Source organism: Saimiri boliviensis, chromosome 2 (genome assembly GCF_048565385.1).
Source record: "Saimiri boliviensis isolate mSaiBol1 chromosome 2, mSaiBol1.pri, whole genome shotgun sequence".
NCBI classification, from domain to species: Eukaryota; Metazoa; Chordata; class Mammalia; order Primates; family Cebidae; genus Saimiri; species Saimiri boliviensis.
In genome coordinates this window covers 203,105,151-203,127,777 of record NC_133450.1, presented here as the reverse complement: position 1 = coordinate 203,127,777, position 22,627 = coordinate 203,105,151, and the positions used below count along the sequence as shown (strand labels likewise).

General features: G+C 42.6%; 1 protein-coding gene across 9 annotated transcripts in view; it reads right to left on the bottom strand.

Annotated features, from left to right (window-relative positions):
* Window positions 1-780: 780 nt before the first annotated feature.
* Window positions 781-22,627, bottom strand: part of PALM2AKAP2 (PALM2 and AKAP2 fusion) — a 511,473-nt gene continuing 489,626 nt past the window's right edge. For 6 of the 9 annotated variants that reach the window (XM_074395145.1, XM_074395147.1, XM_010335972.3 and 3 more), the window contains 3 exons: window positions 16,884-17,062; window positions 10,988-11,026; window positions 781-4,885 (listed from right to left, as the gene is read on the bottom strand). In XM_074395145.1, the coding sequence (XP_074251246.1) occupies window positions 4,787-4,885; window positions 10,988-11,026; window positions 16,884-17,062 (317 nt within the window). In that variant the 3' untranslated portion in view covers window positions 781-4,786. The remainder of the gene's footprint in view (window positions 4,886-10,987; window positions 11,027-16,883; window positions 17,063-22,627) is intronic. The other 3 variants (XM_074395146.1, XM_010335974.3, XM_074395148.1) reach the window with 2 other exon arrangements.

Sequence of the window (22,627 nt, the reverse complement as noted above, 5' to 3'; positions counted from 1 at the left end):
GACCCAGAATCAGTAGATCTGATTCAGTAGATCAGAAATGGGGCCCAGGTTTGTAACAAGCCTTCCGGTTGATGCAGAACTTACTCAAATTTGAAAGCCAGTGATCACCAAAGGTTTAAAACCCGGGGAGAAAGGCTGGAGGAGTTACAAAATTGGGAGAGAGAAAAAAAGAGACAGCTGGAAAGGAAGTACCAGGAAGAGAAGGAGCTGAAGGAAAGACCAGGAAACTGACAGTTGGGGGTCAGGGGCCCAGGGCTGGGTGATGGGATGGAGCAGCTGGAGACCGAAGGGGGCGCGAGGAAGCTGAATTGAGGGCAGGAGGAAATGTGGGAAGGACACTTTCTGATGAACCTGTGGTCTTCCTATGCTCTTTAAAGTCTAAAATTCTCTATTCCTTGCAGAGGAGAGCCAAATACACGTGTTCAGAAAGTATTCTCAAGGTTAGAACCAAAAGCCACAGGCAAGGCTGGAGTTTACGGTTCGTCCTGTGTTTGTCCAGCTCTTGTTGTGGCTCCGAAGTCTATGTTCTCAAAAGGCACCTGCAGCTTCTGGCATCTAGCCAGGGTGGCTGCGGACAGCACTGAAAAGGGGGCTGTGGGAACAGCCTGGTGCCACAATGCCTCCTCAGCTCGGATTGCTTCCTTCGTTCCAAACGTGAGGAAGCAGAAGCTGTCACAGTAGCGGCCAAGGAGGCTGGCGTGCCACTGGTTGGCCAGTCTTCCACCCTCCCCCACCGTCAAACAAGCAGCCATTATTTATAAAAACTCAACACACATTGGGTTTTAATGAGAAAATAACTGTATACTTGCATTGAATGCCTCGCAATCACTATAAAACCAAAGCAGGATAATAACATTTAAGTGGTTAACATACACAGGAAAGCCAGATACAGAGTATAATTTCCAAACACAGTATTGCTGCTTTTTCCCCCTCCTCCCCCAAGAAAAGAAAAACAAAGAAAAAAATCATTTGGGTAAAGAGCAACACAAAATCAACATTGGCAGCTCACTGAATGCTTAAAATACAGGAAATTGGTTCTTTTAACTAAAATGGAATATATTCACCATCTCTAACAGGCTACTTTTTTTCAATACATAGTTTAATTAAATCCATTCTTTAGTTGGGAAAAAAAGGTTTAATTATTTGTCTTCAGAGACAAGAATCAACACTGTTTTAGTGTTCCTTGTTGCGCACTATATGTGTGTGTGTTTGTGTGTGTGTGTGTGTGTGTGTGTGTGTGTGTATGTATGTGGACACTGATCTATATACGGCTTATATGTCATTGTCTAGGGTGAGCAGCATGCATGGGTATCAAGAGGCAAGTAAATTGCATTGCGTCATCCAAGTAAAACACAGCCCGGCCTCCTGCCACTGACAGACCCTGTTTCCATAATTTCTGGATGAGAAAGCCAAGGCATGTCAGTAGTTAATCTGCTCCGGAGGAAAAAGAACACCTATACACACAGCAGAATGCAATACTTCCAGAAAGGCTTTTTACATCTACAGAATCTAAACATTTTGTAAGAGGTAAGGTTAACAAGCTTGCGTGCTATTTGGGGGTGGGGCCGAGCATCAGAGGCAAAGTATTTTGTAAGCCTCTTTCTCTCGATGGATTAAGCAGGAATGACTTTCCTCCAGGGGACGGTCCCATCTTCAGAAAGTTAAAAGGGTTCGTTTTGAATCCCAGAGCCTAGCACAGTGGTATGTACAAAGCGGTGGCCCAAGGTTTCGTCAATGAATAAAAAACTCAAGAGCACAGACAAAATCTGGCTCTCCCAAGTAAACTGTAAATTTATGGGATTATAATAGGATCTTCAGTGAGTAGAGCAAGAAAATAGACAGCAGTAATCCTGAAGGCAGCATAGGAGAATGAGCAAAAGTTAAGGGATGTGGGAGCCACAGAGAAAAAACAGCTTTGTGACTGTGGGAGAGTCCCAGAAACAGCGTTTCTTTCCTTATGCACACACACAGCATGGCCCCAGATCCCCCAGCTCTGTAACTCTGATATTCCTTAAGGAATAAGTGTTCTGGTTCAATCAACTGTGGTCAAAGACCACTTCATTGCCTCTAAAGCGATTCTGTGAATACTGTGGCCTCTTAAGCTTTTCTCTTAGCTGTACATTCTCTTGTCAAATGTAGGTTTCATGTAGCACATGGTTTCCTTCAAAACAGACCAAAAAACTTTAAGGTAAGTCATAAGGAGGGTTTCCTGTTGTGAATAATGGGGGAGTTATTATCAAGTCTATGAGCTCTACAAGATCCATGAATCAGTCTAAGAAAACATGAAGCACATTTTTTTTGTGCAACCCATCGAACTATCCTACTCTCCAGCCATCCTGACTGCCACTGTGCCTGGAGCCTGCAATGCTGCTGCCTCTGTTCTTATCCCGGTGTCTGCCTTGGGAACACCTCCATGTCGCTGAGTCCTCAGCCCAGGCATCTGGGACCTCTAGCTGGAAATTCTCAGGCAAAGACAATCCTCCTCCCTGGGTCCTCCCATTCCATGTCTGGACTTCTAATCTAACATGGATCTCATTTTCCTGAGAATGTTAGTCTCCATGGCAGCCTCTCTCACTATAAAATGAATTTCCTGCAACAGGGATCTTATTTATTTTGTGTTCCCAGTGGCTAGCACATTTTGTTGAGAATTCATTCAGAATATTCAGGAGAATGAACCATATAAAGATGGTGCCAACTGCCCATGACTGTTTTGGCTGCCATCTGTAGAATGTGGCTTCAAGTTACAGGTTCCCTTGACAGTTTTAAAGGATCCTTGTTAGTAGATGGTTCATTTTTTTACTTTGTGCGTACTTCTCATCTGTGAATAAACTTCCTCCCCAAAGTCAACACTAGACTAATAAAAGAAACAAAGGAAATGTGCATTAACATCTACATATGAATTTTGTGGAATTGCTATTTGTTAGAATAACATACTAGAGCTTATGACATAACAATATAAAAACAAAAATGATTTTTAGTAAGGTCTTACTTAATTATTGCTTTTTTAAAAACCACAGTTTTAAAACAAAGGGAAAAAAAAAAAGAGAAGGCTGGTTATTTTTTTTTTTTTTTCTCTCTCTCTCTCTCATGGCCAGAATTGAACATTTTCTCATCCAGAAATTTAGGGCACCCAACTATTGAATACCCTTATCATATTGCTTTAAATGACAGAAAGATTAAAGCTGGCATCCTCTATAGTATACTAAGCATGAATACAAAGCATGAGAATAAATAGAAGACTTTCCTAAATGTCAAATTATAAAACTGCTCAAAACTCTGCAACTGTGACTCATGCAAATACCTTGTTAGGTCAATTTAATATTACAAATACTGCATCAGCTCGGTGCCTTTATATCCCTTTTCATAAAAAAGAAATTCTCACTCACTCCTGAAGCCAGCAAACAGCTTTGGAGGAATTACCTGTACACCCAAGTGCCATGGTCATGCTGGAATTTTAATCCACACACACATACATCCTTACTCGTGAACATACACATTTTACACAAACACACAGTGGTGTACACACACACACATCCCGTCTTTAGGGTTTGTAGCTGATTCCAAGCCTGCACTTAAATTTCTACTCTATATTTTTCTTTGTATAATCTTGAAAAACACTGGTTGCTCAGCAAAAATAGTATCTCTTACCTCGTTATTTTGTTCCCATTCTTTCTTCCTCCCTCCCTTTTTCTCTCTCTACCTTCATTACTTTTCCTTCATGTTTCCTTTCTTATTGACCCCCAAAGAATCCAACATTCTTCTTCCTATCTCTAAGGCCCACTTTATAATACAAAATAGTTAGAAACACCTTTTTATTTCTTGTCATCCACCTCTCCAAGACAGAGTTTGCCTTTTTTTTTTTTTCAATTATTGCCACTCTAAAAATACCCCTACCATCTTGAACCAAGTTGTTCAATGTAGACAGATTCTATACATGTATATATTCCCCCATCCCATCATAAAAATAGTTGTTGCCCACTAAATATGTTTTTCCTATGAAGAGACGTAACTGTGAAAATGTGTTCCGTAAACTGCAGATCAGTGAAGAGAATAAGCAGACATGATCCTAAAGCTAATATCATCCATTTGGTTTGGTTTTCTCTTCCCCTTTCTCAGCCTCCTAATGTAGCAGAGATTGTGTTCGCAACATGAAGAAACATTGTCTTAAAATGTGAATTGTATGAACTGCGATCATGAATTGTTCTCAATTAAAAAGAATTAAATGTAAGAGAAGTGGAATCATAACTGCCTCTTCTGGGCAAATATGGAGAGAAACACCATTCATTTTATGGCTGCTGGAGAAAATGGAGTTAATGCAACACCCTCTGACGCTGCGAGCGACAGGTGGGAAACTGGTGTAGGGAAATATCCGGTGCCATGTAGGTTACACCAGCCTGGGCCCTACTGCTCTCTAAGTGGCCGTATCACCATTGTCCTTCATCAGCCAGAGAGGCTGGTCTCAGTTCCGCCTGTAGCAACGACGTGGATTTGCTTGTAACATCATTTGTCCCTTTGGATCAATTGCGGATTGGCCCAAAACCAGACACTGGGACTGAGTCACCAAAAAAAATCCTTTCTCTTTTGACTCCTGGGTGTCCAGAGTCTGATGGGTGGACTTCCTTTTCGTTTTATTTTTCATCATTGTGTATTGCAGCTTCTGGTCTACATAAGGATTGCTGAGTTTGTTTGCACTTTAATAAGTAGTCCATTAAAATGCTTTCAGTTGTTGATTTCTTGGTTTCTTGGTCTCCCAAGCACCAAAGACACTTCCTGGGTTGAAGGAAGTTTACTCGTTGTCTTCTTCCTCCTGGTTGGCATAGATCCCTGCTTCCCAGCGCAACGCCAGTGCGCTCTTTCTTCGATTAACCCGTGTGGCCTCAAGGACCTGTAAAGAGAGGGGAAAAATTATGCAGAGTTCATGGATGTTAATTATGAACACAAACCAATTTCTCTGTTTCTTTCTTCCTTTCTCTTTATCAGCTTGACAAGAGAAAGTGATAAAGTGTCTAGTACTGCTGGGAGATAGGAGAGACGCTGGGAAAGGGGAATGGGAGGTTCTGATTATGCATTCATCTGACAGCCAAAATTCATCTGCTACTTGATCCCTGGTTTTCACTACAGAGAGATTTAATTTTCATGAAATGTTCTGCCAGTTTCTTTGAACTAGACGTGAGTCTGTATCAAGTTTTCAGACAAAGCAGATCCCTGCCTGCAATAGATCAGTGCTGTCCAATTGAACTTTATGCAATGATGAAAATGTATTTCTGCTATCCAATATGGTAGCCACTAGCCACATGTGGCTATTGAGCACTTGAAATAGGATTAGTATGGCTGAGAAGCTAAATATTTATTTCATTTTAATAAATTTTAATTTGAATAGCTCCATGTGACTAGTGATTTCCATATTGGACAGCACATTGTAGATGGTCTTGGTCTCTTCATAAACAAGCAAACCAGAAAGTAATTCCAAAAAAATGGGACCAGTGTGGATTCAGTCCATCAAGCTTTGCAGACCTACCTAAGCTATGATGATATTTATAGTACAAAAACCCACTTTGGCAAAATTAAATGAAAAAAGCCATTAAATAGGGGAAAAAGGGGGTTCTTGGACCAATAAAAGCAATCTCAGCATTCTGATGCAACTTCTTGAATTTTAGCTCCCATAATCCCCTCATGTAGTGGGAGGGACTCCATGGGAGGTAATTGGCTATGGGGGCGAGTTTTCTCATGCTGTTCTAGTGATAGTGAATTAAGTCTCACCAGTCCTGATGGTTTTATAAAGGACAGTTCCCCTGTACACACTGTCTTGCCTGCTGCCGTGTTAAGATGTGCTTTTGATTTTCCTTTGCCTTCTGCCATGATTGTGAGGCCTCCCCAGCCATGTGGAACTGTGAGTCCATTAAACCTCTTTTTCTTTCTAAATTACCCAGTCTAGTTTACTTCTTCATAGCAGTATGAAAATGGACTAATATAGTCGGCAACTCCAGAGAAGCAAGGAGATACAGTTACAGGCAGAGGTGGGAGCCCAGACATAAGCAGATTCTGGGCAGATGGGAGATCTGGGGGTCCATCTCAATCTGCTTCTCTGCACTTTTGCCAAATGAATGGACCACCTAGAGCTTCAATGCACTTTCCTCTGGGAAGCCTCCCCTATTCCTCCTCAGGTATGTTTGCTGAATGAATGATGCATTGTTAAGCACATAAGCCATGTCATAATGTGTTTTGTATATGGTCACTCACTCAATATCCACAGATATCTAAGAATAACAAATGAGTAGGAGGAAAGCATGCTTCCAAATCTGCTATAGCTAAATAGAGAAATTGTCTACTAGCCTAATGTGTTGTAGCATGGAACTGAAAAACAGCACTGGATTGCACGTGGAAGTCCTGGGCTCTATTTCCAGTTTTGTCCTTTGTTTTTGATCTTTTTTTTTTTTTTTTGAGATGGAGATTTGCTCTATTGCCCAGGCTGGAGTGCAATGGCGTGATCTCTGTTCATGGCAACCTCCACCTCCTGGGTTCAAGTGATTCTCCTGCCTCAGCCTCCCTACTACCTGGGATTACACACGTGTACCATCACGCCTGGCTAATTTTTGTATTTTTAGTAGAGACAGGATTTCACCATGTTGGCCAGGCTAGTCTCGAACTCCTGATCTCATGATCCGCTCTCCCTGACCTCCCAAAATGCTGGGATTACAGGTGTGAATCACCACATCCAGCCTGTTGTTCATCTTTTATCTCACATTTCTTTATCCATAAAATGGATAACACACTTACCCCACTTCACAGGTTTTCTCAGAGGCACTGTGGACTCTGAAGTCCAGGCAGGTCTACTTTAAACCCTCATGACCTTGGATAAGTCACTTACCCCCATGCCTCAGTATCCCCATATAAAATGGGGATCAGAAAAACTACATTATAAGGTTGGACAGGGAAACAAATGAGGCAATGTATGAAAAATATTTAGTATAGTTCCCAGTGCATAGTAAGCTCTAAAGCAGAGCCTACTATGATGGAATAATTATTTCTATCATCATGTGAAAGGGATTTATAAATTATGAAGTGGCATATAAATACATAAGGCACTTTATAAAGAACTCAACACTGCATAAAAGGATAATCTCTTTGCCTTTCAGATTGCACATACAAATAGAAAGGTTTACATAAAAGCTACAAGTAAATCTAAAGTTCTAAAAATTATGGTCCCCATCCTCTTGGAATGTTCTTTTTCTTGTTATTTAAACCCATTCTAATTCTCAAACAACTTGAGCAAATTAAGTTTCCTCTGCTCTTCAGGAACTCTTGTTACAAGCCATCTATCAATCCAAGTTCCACATATTTATTAGTTTTCTCCCAAGTATAAGGCACAGTGCTTTGTGTTGAGGATAGAATACTCCCTTCCCCCATGGAGCTTAGTAATGAAATGTGTAATGGACAGAAAAATAATATTCCTAATTATGGAAACATTTAGCTTAGCTTGGGTTTGGACATCTGCTTGTCAAGAGCCCAAATAATTCACATATACCAACAATGAGCTCTCTTCATTCCCCTAGTTTGTGTGCCCACTTACCACGGTCATACAATCACCTACCATGGCCATACAATAAATTTCTAGTGAAATCTAAAGCCTCTAGTAATGGCACAGACAAGAAAATAAACATCATTACTGAAATACCTGGCAACCTTGATATAAAGCTGTCTTTGAGTTCATAAGGCTTATGACCCAGGGCTGTCTGGGAGTAAAGCTGCCCTACAACTGGTCTTCAGAAGATTCAAAATCCAAGCCCTTGGGGAAGGCATGTGAATGAGTATCTGTTCTGTAATTAATTCAGGCACGCATGTGCACATCCGTGTGAGTGTGTGTGCGTGTGTGCACACGTGCGTGCATGTGTGTGTGAATCTCTAGCAAATTTACAGCTCTTATTACTTGTTTATTACTGCATATTAACTTTGCTTTCTAAAGTTCATTCCTTTATTTTCTGGGCCAAAAAAGCACATGTCTCTGGGGCTCTAATAATCATCATACTCACGTCCTAAGTAGTATGCTACTGTTTGAACCCTCTCACTACTAGTCTATGAAATCCATGCTGTTATTACTCCCAGTTTTCTGTGCAAAGAACCTGAAGCATAGGGAGGTTAAGTAACTTGCCCAGAATTGCCCAGTTAGCAGAAGGCAAAACCAAGATTTGAACTCTGCACTCTGGGTGCAGAGTTGATGCTTGAGGCCACCAAACTGTATGTCTGCCCAGTGGCTGTAAGGGGTCCAGAGGAAGATGCATCAGAGAAGTGCCATCCACACACCCCAAGGAAAAAGGATCTGATTTAAAGTTTTGTGACGGGGTGTGGTAGCTCAGGCCTGTAATCCCAGCACTTTGGAGGCTGAGGCGGGCAGAATGCATGAGGCCAGAAGTTTGAGACCAGTCTGGTCAACATGGTGAAAACCTGTCTCTACTAAAAATACAAAAATTAGCCAGGCATGGTGGTGGGCACCTGTAGTCCCAGCTACTTAGGAGGTTGAGGCACGAGAATCACTTGAGCATGGGAGGCAGAGGCTGCAGTGAGCTCAGTTCATGCAACTGCACTTCAGCCTGGAAAACAGAGTGAGACTGTGTCTCAAAAAAAAAAAAAAGTAAAATAAAGTTTTCTTGTTTTCACAAATTCACATTCAGGTTTGGTGGAGAATAAAAAACAATTATCTTTCAACAACACTTTAATATTAATTTTTCTCTCTAATGCTTAGGGAATTCGAGTGACTTAACTTTGCAGAGCAATCAATATAGACAATTTTAATTTGGAGATATGAAACAAAAGACAGATATGTTAAATAATATCACCCTATTCATATTAATATTTATATTTCACACCCCTATCTGCTCTTAAATTGAAGAGAGAGTGAGCCCAACTCTATCTTCCAGGGATATATTTGACCAGATTTTCATTGTCTTAAATTGACTCAAAGGGGAGATGGGCTTTGAGTACTAATTCTCAAACTGCCATCCTGCAAATGAGAACCACAATTAGACATTAAAGAAGATACAGAATGATATTCTCAATATTCATTTCATATCTTATGAAAGGAAATTGTCAATATTCATCTGATATCTTAATGAAAGGAAATTACTGATAATCAGCAGGTCAGCTCTATATTTAAATATAATTCTTAGGTTAAATAGAGTGACCAAAAAACGTTTTCTGCTACAGGTTAATACAATCAATTTTAAAACCAATTTCCAATATCTAGTAAATGTTAGGATGTTTCAGTCTAATAGTCAGTGCTTCTCCTCCTAGATATAAGAGAGTTCTTCCATAGGTACTTAAAGAGACATGTATAATAACATTCAGAAAAGCATTATTTCTAACAGTTAAAAAAAAAAACTGGAAATAGTCTACATTTCCATCAACAGAAGATTGAATAAATAGTGATATATTCATTCAATGGAATACTGTACAGCAGTTATAAAAAATGAACCAGAGCCACACTGACCAACAAGGACACATCTAAAAACAATGCAGACAGAACAAAGTCAGGAGCAGCAGCTACTGCAACATGACTTACCGTTTATACAATGTCTTTAAACATGCAAACATCAGGTGCTGTTTATGTATATACACATTTGTATAAATATAAAATCATGCATGGAAATGAACAATAAGCTCAAAAATAGTTACTTCTAGGGATCATAGGGGAGGAGGGAACTGGGAGAAGTAACAAGAGGGCTTAAATTGTATTTGCAATATTAATTTCTTTTAAAAATATTAAATATCATGAAATGATAAGGACAGACAAAGCTGGGTAGGTGGGTTTTATTATTTTATTGAATGCCCGTTCCATGGTCTCAGGAACCTTGTTTTATTGACTGCTGTATTCTTGAAAGCTAGAACAATGCCTGACACATAGTAGAGCCTTAAAAATTGTTAAATGAATAAATGAATGATTCTACAATTCTATATATTTGAAATAATAAAATATAGAAATAAACATATGAAAAATATTGTGCTTTCTGAGCAAAAAGAAAAATGGACAAAATAGAAAAAAAATTTAGAAGAGAAAAATATTATACCTTCTCATATTTGTGAAATCTGTAAAAGGAAAGAAGACCTTTGGGGACCAGGAGCAGTGGCTCACACCTGTAACCTCAACGCTCTAGGAGGCTGAGGCAGGAGGATCACTTGAGGCCAGGAGTTTGAGACCAGCCTGGGCAACATAGTGAGACCCTGTCCGTAAAAAAAAAAAATTTTTAATTAGCTGGGCATGGTGGCACACACCTGTAGTTCCAGCTCTTTGGAAGCTGAGGTGGAGGGATTGCTTGAGCCCAGGAGGTCGAGCCTACAGTGAGTCGTGGTTGCACCATAGTACTACTCCACCCTGGACGACAGAATAAGACCTTGTCTCTTAAACATGGAGGCTTTTGGAGAAATCAAGGCTTCGAGTTCCTAAGATAAAAATACATGTTTAAAGATTGGAAGGAAGGAGGCCTGGGATGGTTCACATTTGATAAATCTATAGATTAGGACGGCTCATCTTAAATCTATAGAATGGAGATTTCTAGCTTTATGTTAAGGTAAACAAAGAATGAGTGAAAATCAATAGCTCAATCTGCATGAGCTGCTCTGTTTTCCAACCGGACCAAGCATACTTGCTATTAACACCTAAAGAAACTCTAAAATATAAAATAGCCCATCACTTGTGTCCTCTGGTCCAAATGCCTCCAAGATCCGTGAGCAGGCAAGGTCTTCTCCAGTACCCTCCCGCTCGCCCCCACAGCACAGCACAACACAGCACCGCACACCATGGTGTATCACTGTTACATGGACTCCAACATTTTGAGGCAGTCCCATAACTCAGAAAAGGCACACAAAAAATACATATGGAGACAAGCCATGTTACTTGCCATTTTCATTTAACTCATCAGGAAATGGCAAACCACAACAGCATGCACCTAGATCATGCTTTCAGTAAGACCAAGACAAACAAATTGAAAAGTACCTCGGAAGTCACCTTGCAAGACAGTAACTTAGAGGTGTACTGGCAGAGAGGGAAAAGACCAGGGTTAGTACATGGCAGTGACACACTTACAGAACACCCCCTAGCCGGGAACAGGCACCACACCAGGAGTGGATGGGAGGGAAAGTAATACCAGAAGACCATTCCACACCCATGCCGAGACTTGTTCCATCTGATATTAGTTTATTTATAAGTCTGTCCTTTGCAGCAACTCAATACCCTATTATTCACTAATAAAAATATCAGATAAGCCATACTTTGTTAATTCAAAATGTTGCTTTCATTTTCTGCACTTTGAATTAACAAGATTCCTTCTCTTCTGTACACAACCAGCTGCCCACCGTCAAGGTCCTTGGGGGCCATTTTGGATTTGCTAGAATCTGTAGCCAAACAGCCTCTTCTCTTCCCGTCGGCTTCTCTGAACCCCAGAGCCATCTTGTAACCAGTTGTTCCATTAAAAGAAGATCCTAATCACAGAAGTTGGGTTGTGGAGGCAGATTCTCTGAACCTAACCTAAGAGTGGCCCTGCCTAGGCAGACAGACCATACTGCCTCTCTCATCAGAACCCTGGGGGCCTGGATGAGGTGCTGAGAGTGGGATTATCTTTTGATAGCAATTTTGGATGACTATTTAGCATTAGTATGAGCACTTGGGAACTGAAATGATCCTTTAGTTCCTATAGGGGACTAAAAGTCTTCCACAAACTACAGAAGTAAGTGGCCTGACTTTGGGAAATGAGACAGGAGGACCAATTTGGGACAGCCCTCTCCAGAATTACGGTAATGAGCACACATTTACACTGCTTGGGGCATTTAAGGCATTTATGGGTTTGGGTCATTGATAGCCATCGACTAGTTAGTAGGATCACACATCTGTGATCACTGACTGTTTCTTACACGTAACACTCAGGAATTACAGTTCTGTCATGATTGGGATAATGGCTGGGAGCTGACAAGTCAGGGGCTCTTCTCTCTCCTTTGTACCTTCCGTAGGGTAGGAGAACGCAGGTGAGAGTTAGGGGAGCACAAAGCATCACTGAGCTTCCTGTAGAGTCTGGGGGAACGGGAAGCAGATGGGCTTCCTTCGCCCCCTCAGTGGGAGCGTGGCCACAGCTCTCAATGCATGACCTGGTCTGGAAGGGTTACGTGTGCCAGGAACTCACAGTTTTGATGTAGCCCAGAAGAACCGATGAGGTCTTCTCTTGTTCTAAGACAAGACAGAGTGGTTGGATGACCTCTCAGTAATTAAGTCTTGGGATGAGAAAGAGAAGGAGAGCACATAGGAAAACCCCAGTGAGAGCAGATCCTGTGCTAGAAATAAAGACGGGGCTGAACACCTGGGAGGCTATAATTTGGACTCTAGTCAGCATCCCTTCAACTGAGAAAGACAAAGCAAACCCTCTGGATGTTTATGAGCATCACTGACTCAATGACTCATTGTCTTTACTTTTTGAGGCTCAGGTCAGGTTGGGGAAACAATTGGCTAGAAAAATACTGTTTGCTTAAATACAGTCTTGTAATTCAAGATGGACTGATGAATACGTTTCCTAGAGGGATTCTTCATGCCTAAAGGAAAAACATCCAAATAGCCCATCATTTGTGCCCACTGATCCAAATGTCTTCCAGATCCATGAGTAGGCAACCCCACCTTAGAGGCAGTCCCTTTGCAAGGCATCAAGAAGCCCTTTAGGAAACTAGGATCTGCCAGTCCATTATGAATTGCATGACTGAGCAGAAATGGTATGAGACCCAGATAAGGGGACATTTCCACATAAGAGAATATTTCCAGATAAGAGAAACCCACAATATGAGTAGGACTGCTGCATCTGGGTGTGTGGTGTCTGCACTGCGCAAAAGCACCAGGCTAAAGGGATGAATGCTACTGAAGCCCAGTCCCCTACTTTACCTCCAAAATGTGTGGCTGGTGCAGGGCTGTATCTTCACAAAGGAACAAGGGTGGTTTTTTTCTAATTCACACAAAGGCCTTGCAGGGTTGGTAAACAGCCCTGGGTAAGTGGGTAGTGGTGGGGATAGTAATTCTCCTGCCCCCAGAATTAGCCAAGAGGTCCTTTAATAAGTGAGGCTGGAGATATTCACTGGTGACTGTGATATGCAGGACGAAGAAATCAGCCCAGGTGGGTGACGACTGTAGCCACTAAAGGGAGCATTTTGCTCAAGTTCTGAGCTAGTAACAAATATGGCTGGTTAGGGATAACTTTTTTTTTTTTTTGAGATGGAGTCTCACACTGTTGCCCAGGCTGGAGTGCAGTGACGCAATCACAATCTCGGCTCACTGCAATCTCCGCCTCCTGGGTTCAAGCAATTCTCCTGCCTCAGCTGGGACTACAGGCGTGTGCCACCATGCCTGGCTAATTTTTTTGTACTTTTAGTAGAGACGGGGTTTCACCATGTTGGCCAGAATGGTCTCCATCTCCTGACCTCATGATCTGCCCACCTCGGCCTCCCAAAGTGCTGAGATTACAGGCGTGAGCCACTGCACCTGGCCAGGGATAACTTTTTGATAACATCACTCTTTGACTACCATAAGCCAGGGGCCTCCCTGCATATGACTTTTTATAAAGTGGAAAAGTGGAGAGAGCAGGGCCCAGAGCTGAGTCTCTGTGGACAGGACTTCAGAGGCCACCACAGCTCTCACGGGAGTTCGGGGGACACTGAACCTGTTTGGATGGCAAAGATCAGTTTTTCTCACTCAGCAAAACTTTGGGCATAGCCACATTCTATCTTTCTCCTTCTCTGTCTTTCGCTCTCCTCAATATCGTTGTGTCTAACTTACCACACTTTATATACATTCCAATTATTAGCCTGTCTGGTTTTTAACTCTGCCTTCTCCTTAGAAAGAATAGAAAATAAGAATTGTTTTTGCTCAATTCGTAAAGAACTGTAACTTTCAATGGGCAAGCACATGGTTGTGTTCTAATCATGTGACAGGCACTGATTCTCAGGTGTGGTTTATCATCTCCAAAAGGCCATGCCAAAATGCTGCTAAGTGTCTCACTGGAAAAAATATTGGCAGATGGAGGTGCTGGGGGTGATGCTGCATAACATGGGGAGATGCTGGGCATGTACGTTGAGCCACTGAGGTGCTTAAAGGGTGGAGAGTCTAAGAAGCCATGTTTCTCCCTGAGAATACTGTATGTAAGGGGAGGCCAGAGACCGGAATTACTTTACCTTTAAGAGAATTACTTTAAGCTTCTACGGATAGGTAAGCCAGTTACACAACTCAACCACCCAGCAATCCATCTGCTCTCTATTACCATCCTTCTGGTATAAGAGACAATTAAAGAAAAAAAAAAATGAAAAGGGGGCCACAGATTGACTAGGGAAAAATATTGAATCTTTGTTCATCCCTAGAGATAAACTTCAACATATTCACCAGCGATCAACGTAGATACAGGAGAAAAGTTCCCCTGAATTGGAAGGGCTAGGAGAGGGCTCTCATTCGAAATCTGACTGAGGGTCGCATCTTTGCTTTAGAGGCAGTCTGAATTTATTGTTTTAGATTTGGGTCTCTTAAATGAGCATATAGCAGATTGGTAGATTTTGTCCTGCTCCTGAGAATTTTCAACAACAAACTTGGTTCTGTTGTAACAGCAATAACAGTGCAAAGATCCAAGATCCAGGGATATTAACAGCTTAATTAGTTAGGTCTCTTCCTTTTTCAAAATGTTTATTTGCTGGGAAATATAGAGACAGGAGGCTGCCTCTTCGCTTTCTAAGGGAGGGGCAATCAGCATATTAAAACGCTGACTCCAGGCAGCTTCATTCACACAAAGGACAAATCCAGCCTGGCTGGCATTCGTTAGGTGGCTGCCAGGATGTCAGCGTGTGCAGGAAAGAGGCTTCCAGCCCTCTATCTTTATGAAATGAGTGAGAACTGCCTCTAGTCTTCTGTATGGAGTATTTTTCTCTATCATCTGCACTACGACACAAAAGACATACACAAGTGACAAGTAGAGTGTGCTCAGCAAACACTCACGTGGGTCACAGACTAAGTGGTTCTACTTGTGCTTCCCCATCCACACCAGAGTGTGGGGCATCCACTTGGCTAAATTCTACCAAAGCTGCTGATATATACGGCAGAGTCACTGGGAGAAAAGAAACAAGACACCTAGGGCACCAAGCCTCAAAATGATCTCGCTTCCAGAAAATTCCTAAGGTAAACTCTATCCTTTTAAGTGGTGCTTCAAAGAAGGACTGGTGAAAGTGACTGAGTAGCCAGGGAAAAATCCTACAGGCTCACGAAAGGAGCTGCTGCCTCCCCTACAGTGAAGTTTAGCAGTGGAAATGTCTGCAGCAGCTACCAAGGGCCAGGCCTCATCCCAATATCTGATATGGACAACAGCCCTGAGAGAGCAGCTGAGCCAGTGCTCCGTGCAGTTCAGGTGTAAACACAGGGAAAGTCTGGGAGACGCCGAGTGGGTAGCCAGGCTGCCATATATCTGTTTGCTTTCCTCCTTTCTTTACCACCATATGTTTCGAAAGCAACTCTCAATATCTGGGCTTCACCTCCAGGAATCCTTTAACTTAGCCAGCTAGGATATAAAAGGCAATAAAGCAGCATGGAATTCTTACTGTGAACCCCATAGCATTCAAGTTTAAGGTGACCAGATGGTTTATCACCCAAACTGGGACACTTTTAAGAGGGAAAGGCAGGCTGGGCATAATGGCTCATGCCTGTCATTCCAGCACTTTAGGAGGCTGGGGTGAAAGGATCCCTTGAGCTCAGGAGTTGAAGAACAGCCTGAGCAATATAACGAGACCTCCTTTCTACAAAAAAGTTTAAAAATACGCTGGGTGGGGTGACACATGCCTGTGGTCCCGGCTATTCAGGAGGCTGAGTTGGGAGGATTGCTTGAACCCAGGGGGTCGAGGCTGCAATGAGCCATCATGGTAGGGACAGGGTCTGTCTCTGTCACAACCTGGGTGACAGAGACAGACCCTGTCTCAACAACAGTAACAAAAGAATGAATGGGGATATTAATCATCACAACATTCCAACAGGCATAAGCCAGGACTGCCTCAGGTAAACCCGGTAGGATCCTCAACCAACCCAAACGATTTGTGACTTAAGTGCAGTCAGTGGAGGAGGTGATGACCTCAATAAGTAGTAAGAAACTGGTGCCAGAAGACCCACAGGAGGTTGGCATAAACCTGAGGCTGATTTCCAGGCTCCTGGGACTGTGTAGAGCAACAGCTCCTATGTCTGTAACTGCAGAAAGAAACCACAGAGCAGATGACTTCCTTCAGAGTTAATCTGAACGTTATGTGCAAAGTTACTAGGGCTTGGGGGTAGCAGAGTAGCCACGTGGTTTTCAACTGTCATTTTAACTGGCTCTTTGCTGTCAAGCTATGCAAGTGGGCTTGTTAACAGCCCCAAACACACTCAGTCTTTTAAGCACTGTGTAACATTGTGAGGGATTGCCCAGAGAGCTGACTTTGAAGAAACAACATCTTCATCCTTCTCTAGAGAAATAAATTCCCTACTGAGCAATGGTAGACATCAGCTCCCAGGTGCTTAGGGATCATTTCAGGGCCCTTGCATCCTTCACCCTGCGTGGCCCTTGCATGCGGTCTCTCTGCACAGCAAACATCGCATGCACTGGCTTTGCTGATAGACTTCAGCTATACTTGGCAGCAAAGGACCAGCTCCCTGCATGATCAGCATTTTTTTTTTTTTGAAACAGGCAAAAACCCAAACCCAATTCCAGGCATGTGAAACCACATGTCAGGAAACTGATACTGGAACCCTAATGCTGACCAGACAACCACATACACATTTTGTGCCTGAACTGGAATGCCACACGCCACACCGACGGCCGCGCTCAGAGAAGTGAAAGAGGAAAGGAGGAAAAACTTACACTACTATCATCCATTCTCTCGCGCCTTTTAGATTTGTGTGTCTCATAGTCTTCCATGAGGGTCTGCATCAGATTCTTGGGCCGCTGGGTTCCGGCAGCCTCTTCGGGGGTTAAGTCAGGCTGCAAGCTGGGGCCTTCAGTGGTGGGGGATGGAGGAGGTTTGACTTTCTCTATTTTCCCTGAAACAACACGAAGAGAAGACCCTTTCTAAGCTTGTCTGCTTATGACTGCTTTTAGAAAGAAGAGAAAACTGGCAAATAAAAGACCAACAACCTCTGACACAGACAGTGGTACCAGAATGATGGTTAAGTGTAGGCCATTTTATTGTATTACAGGATCAAAGCACTTACAGTTAAAGCCCAAACCCATCCAAAGATCTCAAGGACACCGAGTTCTAAAAAGTCAGTTAGATCAAACAGGTCCGGCAGACGCACTGCAAATATATGTTGGACAGACAGACAGTGGCTCCGGTTGTTTTGAGACATGTATTCTACCATAGATCATAGAATTAGACTGTCAGAGGTGATGGCGCCTTGGAGACTCAGAGACCCACTTCTTAACAGATGAAGGAGCTTGAGACTCTGCCAAGGGAAGGCTGTGCTGAGGTCAGAGGGAGCCAGTGATGGTACCCAGGCCTCCTGCTTTCCTCGCCAGGGTCTATCCTCTAAATCACAGGTAGCCAATTGTCTGCTGACCTGCCCGGCTTTTTGTGCAGACAGACCAGTGTTATGAAACCTTTGAGTAAGGACGAGGCTTGTTCTTCTCAGGGCACCCTGGTCTTACACTGGCCAGCTTCACTCATTTACCTCACGCACTGGGGTCCTGAAACATTTGGGTTTAAGGCCTCCCAGACCTTAAGAAGTATACACCAACAAAGGCAGTGAAAAAGGTGCACACCAGCCTTGGGAATGGGGAGATTTTAGCTCTCTCAATGTCCTCCAAGAATCCTCAGGGTGGAGAGATGAGGTCAGTGGTTAATTCAACAGTGGTGTGGTAACTCCACGCACTTTCACAAAGACCATTTGCATCCCACCCTCCTGAGAAATGCCTGGCTCTGGCTTCTGGCCCTTCAAGGGGTGGGTTTATGGCCATGGAGCCCCAGAAGCACTTCGGAGAAGTATCAAGTACAACAATTACGATTTCTCCAATTATGCCCTTTGTGGTTGACACGGCTAGAATCTGTGAACAAAGAATGTGAAGGAAACACACAAGATAAATGGGGTTTGTATGGACCCATGTGGGAGGTGAAAGGCCCAGTTGACCTCTTCCAGTTCCAAGCTGAAGGGGACCCACCTTTCTCCATCTGACATCCCAGACTTCTAACGTGGCACCTGCCTGATGTAGCAGGAATCACAAGTGAGGCCGGTGTCGGTGGGGACTGCTTAGCCCTTTACTGAGTATAATCTCCTTCTGATGAGCGCTAGAAAGGCCTGGAGTCCGGGAAACCCAGGTTTTTAACTCTTGCTCTTCCAGTCCTGGGCTATGTAATTGACCATAGATCATCATTTCATACTCCCACTTCAATCGGGCTGATCACTTAAATCCTCCTAGTTTTAACCACCATAGCTGTTAAACGGGAATTTTGGAAGACATCTTTTTGGTCTCTTCTCACTCAAACATTTTGCTATTCTATCAAATACGTCTGGCAGGATCCACCCTTACTGATTTTTTTAAAGGCATTTAGCTATCACATTTGGGGATTAGGTGGAAAATAGTTTTTACTATACAGAAAAGGGCACTCCATTTCACAGCCACATTATGTTAATAACAGTGAAATTCATTGCTTTGATCTAAACTACTCAGATAACTAGAAAGTCTTTTGATATTAACAGTACAATAACAAGTATTTCAAAATCTCTAGATTCCCTAGAAATGGTTTCTATTTTTTATTATGGAAATTAGGGAACGCTATAATTATCCCTATAAACATTAAAAACGTCACCCAGAGTAAACATTTTTCAAGATTTTGGCATAACTGGCTCTTCCTTCCTTCCCTAGACTTGCTGAATTATTTTAAAGCAATACTAGACCTCAGGTCACTTTACTCCTGCACACTCAGTATGTATCTCCGAAAATTCCGATTGACTTTTTAATTGAAGGTTTAAGAAACAGTGTAGCACAGTCGTGAGTGCTCAAGTTCTGGAGCCGGCCGGTTTGGGTTTGAATCTATGACTTGGCAGTCAAATCACTTTGGGCAAGTCACTTATTCTTTTGCTATCTTAGTTTTCTCATCTGTAAAATGGGTTTGATGATAGAGGTACCTACTTCATATAGTTGTTATAAGGATAAAGTTAATATCTATAAAGTTAATATTCAGAACAGAAAGCATCCAATGAAATCTAGCTACTATTTAATTGGAATCTGAAAGAATAATATGACTATTGGGTGAGATGAACAATTTCATGTGTATTCTGCATAAAATTCTTGCATCTCTTCCAGTACCAGAAATAGACACCAACCACCAGGTGATTTTTCATCATTTTCCAGTCGACCTCTCAAGTGTCCAGATCACCTCCCATCAGCCATTCTCCCAGCATTAAACATCTAGGAATCACAGCCTATATTCACTGCTTCTAGCTTCTGCCTTTCACACAAAGCACAGTGGAACTCCTGTTTATATTTCTGTGAAGGCCATTTTCACACACTGACTTGAATCATATCTGTTTATTGAAGATTTTGTCTTCTTAGTTAAGCTATAACATCATCTTGGGGACAGGGAAGTATGTTTCACCTGTCTATGAATCCCCTTAATTCATTTGAATATAAACTCCACTAGAGTAGAGCCTTGCCTATCTGATCATTGTCAGATCCCAGCAGTAGCTGTGGTACGTGGCACAAGGGAGGAATTCATGTTTGCGGAGTAATCAATAAATCCATTATGAAATACACGTAACAACCACAGGTAAATGCTTGTGGACTGGGACAGAATCTCCCATAGAGAGCCAGAAGAAAGGGCTTAAATGCCTTCACCAAAATACATGAATTAAAACATTTTAGGTCTGCAGAATCACAGACTCAATGGCTTTAGAGTAACAAGTGGATTTGTATATCATTTCCTTTGTAGGCTTCATGTCATTTGAGCCTTGCAACAACCCTGAAATGTAGTTAGGGTGGATGTCATGACACCTGGATGTCATGATCACACAGGCTCAGACGCCAACTCCAGCCCAAGTTACATGAGATCGTAACAGTCACAGTCTGGAGCCCAAAACCCAGTGTTGATGATGGGTGAATTAAACAATGAGATGTATGCAGAAAGAATGCTGTAAAGAGGGTAAAGGATTACTATAGAGAAGTGGTCAGCCATTAAACATTAAAGACATTTCCTGCTTCTTTCTTTCATCCCGGGAGCACGTTTTTCCAGTTCTAGCCACTAGAGGTCAGAGGAGTAACAGGAAAGAAAGGCTGACCTAGCCGCTCTGGAGCGGGAGCTTCCAGGAATAAGGGGGCTGAGAATGGTTGCTTTAGATAACGGAGCCCAAGTTCCGGTTCTCTCTATTTAGCCTCTCAGGAGAGGCTGTCATGGGTCCCCAGAGAGAGAGAGAAGATACTATGCCTCATCCCCAGACTTCTGGCCATGATTCTGGTCAGTATTGAGGGAAGCTAGCTCAGCCAGGCTTCTCTGCCAGGCCCTGTGACCTCTGATGATCCTCCCCCAGTACGATTCAAACCAGGCAGAATTCTGGGTGTCATCCAGGAATCACACAGTCTGCCACAAGGCTGGAGAGCAACCTGTTCAACACCTGACAACTTCCTCGGAGGTCCACAGTTCGCAGCCAGTGGTCCTCTCCATTAGGATGGTAACAGAACTTTGGATGCTCTTCCCCCAAGAGTGGACACTGCAGATAGCACCACAGTTTGGGTCTTGGAGATCGTTACATGCATATGATGCAAATAGTCTGGTCCACAGGCCTGGGAGCTCAATCACATCCTTTTTCATGACCCCATAAGGCCCCTTGAAGTCCCATGGCCCAGAGGACATGCCCATTAGACTCCACAAACCACATGCATCTCACCTAGCACCTCCCCAGTCACCCCAGGTCCAGTGTTGTTTACTCCCTCAAACTTTGCTCTGCTGTCAGTTTATTCACCTGGTGAATGATTCAACAGCTTGTGATACCTGAAATTAGCCCCATTTTCAGTGAGTACATCCTGCCATCCAGTTCCTCACCTGCACTGAACACTCTATAGAACACTCTTCTTTTTTTTAAAACTAAGTCTCGCTCTGTCACCCAGGCTGGAATGCAGCGATCTTGGCTCACTGCAACCTCTGCCTCCCAGATTCAAGCAATTCTCCTGCCTCAGGCTTCTGAGTAGCTGGGATTACAGGCGCCCGCCACTATGCCTGGCTAATTTTTGTATTTTTTAGTAGAAACGGGGTTTCACTATGTTGGCCAGGCTGGCCTCAACCTCCTGACCTCAAGTGATCAGTCTGCCTCGCCCTCTCAAAGTGCTGGGATTACAGGCATGAGCCACCGTGCCCGGTCAGAACAGCCCTCTTGAATGACCTCAGTCACTATCCCTGGACAGCAACATGAAAACACAGTGCCATGTAGACCTCAGGGCAGACCTGTATTGGCCCTGGCTGATAGCCAGTTCAGACATTTACAGAGCACAGAACAGGTATAATTAATGTGACCTCTACAATGAACATAAGGAACCACTAGAACAAAGTTACACTGAAATTCTGAGTGGAGGATAGGAAACATTTGAGTTTATTTCATAAACATGATTATATTCAAACTATTCCATCAGAATGATTTTAGACAAGCTTTTGAAGGTGTTTGAGGGTAAGCAGCTTCACTTGGTTAGGTTGACTCCAAAGCTGTTTCTAACATTGTGTCCTGTTACCTTAGCTTTATAAGATAGTACTTGATGCTGCAAAGAAAAAAACCTTGGGTCAAAGTAAGCTTGGAAAACAGTGGGTTAAAGAAAGCAGGCAGAGAGAGGGGGATTTGTTTACCAGAGGAATTCTGGTTTCAGTGCTAATAAGATTGTGAGGCTCTAATTCAGGGATGGGGGTGTATCATTTCTCAAGTTTATCTAACCAGAAAATCTCACTTCACAGAATCTATTAAATACCTCAAGAAAAAAGCCAGGCACAGAGGCTCATGCTGTAATCCCAGCACTTTAGGAGGCTGAAGTCAGAGGATCACTTGAGCTCAGGAGTTTCAGACCAGTCTGGTTAACATAGTGAGGTCTTATCTCTAAAAAAAAATTTTTTAATAAGTAAATAAATGCAGAAGATTAAAAAAAAAAACAGTATAGGAAATACTGTTCTCTAATGTACAGTAGTTGTTAAGAAGCTCCCAAGGAACGTTTTTGGCCCAAGTTCAGCTAATATTTAAGTATGGGCACAAAGCTCATGTACAAGAACGTTCACCACTGTATTTTTTTTTTTAACTACACCAAGATACCTTCCTATTGAAGAATGGTTAAGTTAGGTATGGCTCATCCAGGCAATGAAGTATTAGCCATTAGAAATCATGTTTCAGACTCTTAAACTTAAAAGAATAGTTAAGATCATGAGAAAATTATTCAAAATATATTAAGAGAAAAAGCAAATTGCAAAAGTAGATATACTGCAGGAGTTCGAGAGTGCAGGCTGGAGAGCCAGACTGCCTGGGTTCAAATCCTAGCTCACCACTTAATTGTGTGAAAGAAAGCAAAAGTGTATAGCACATGGAGGAGACTCAGTGAGCATAAGATGAATGCTATATGTTGCCTCCTGTGGTGGGCAGAAT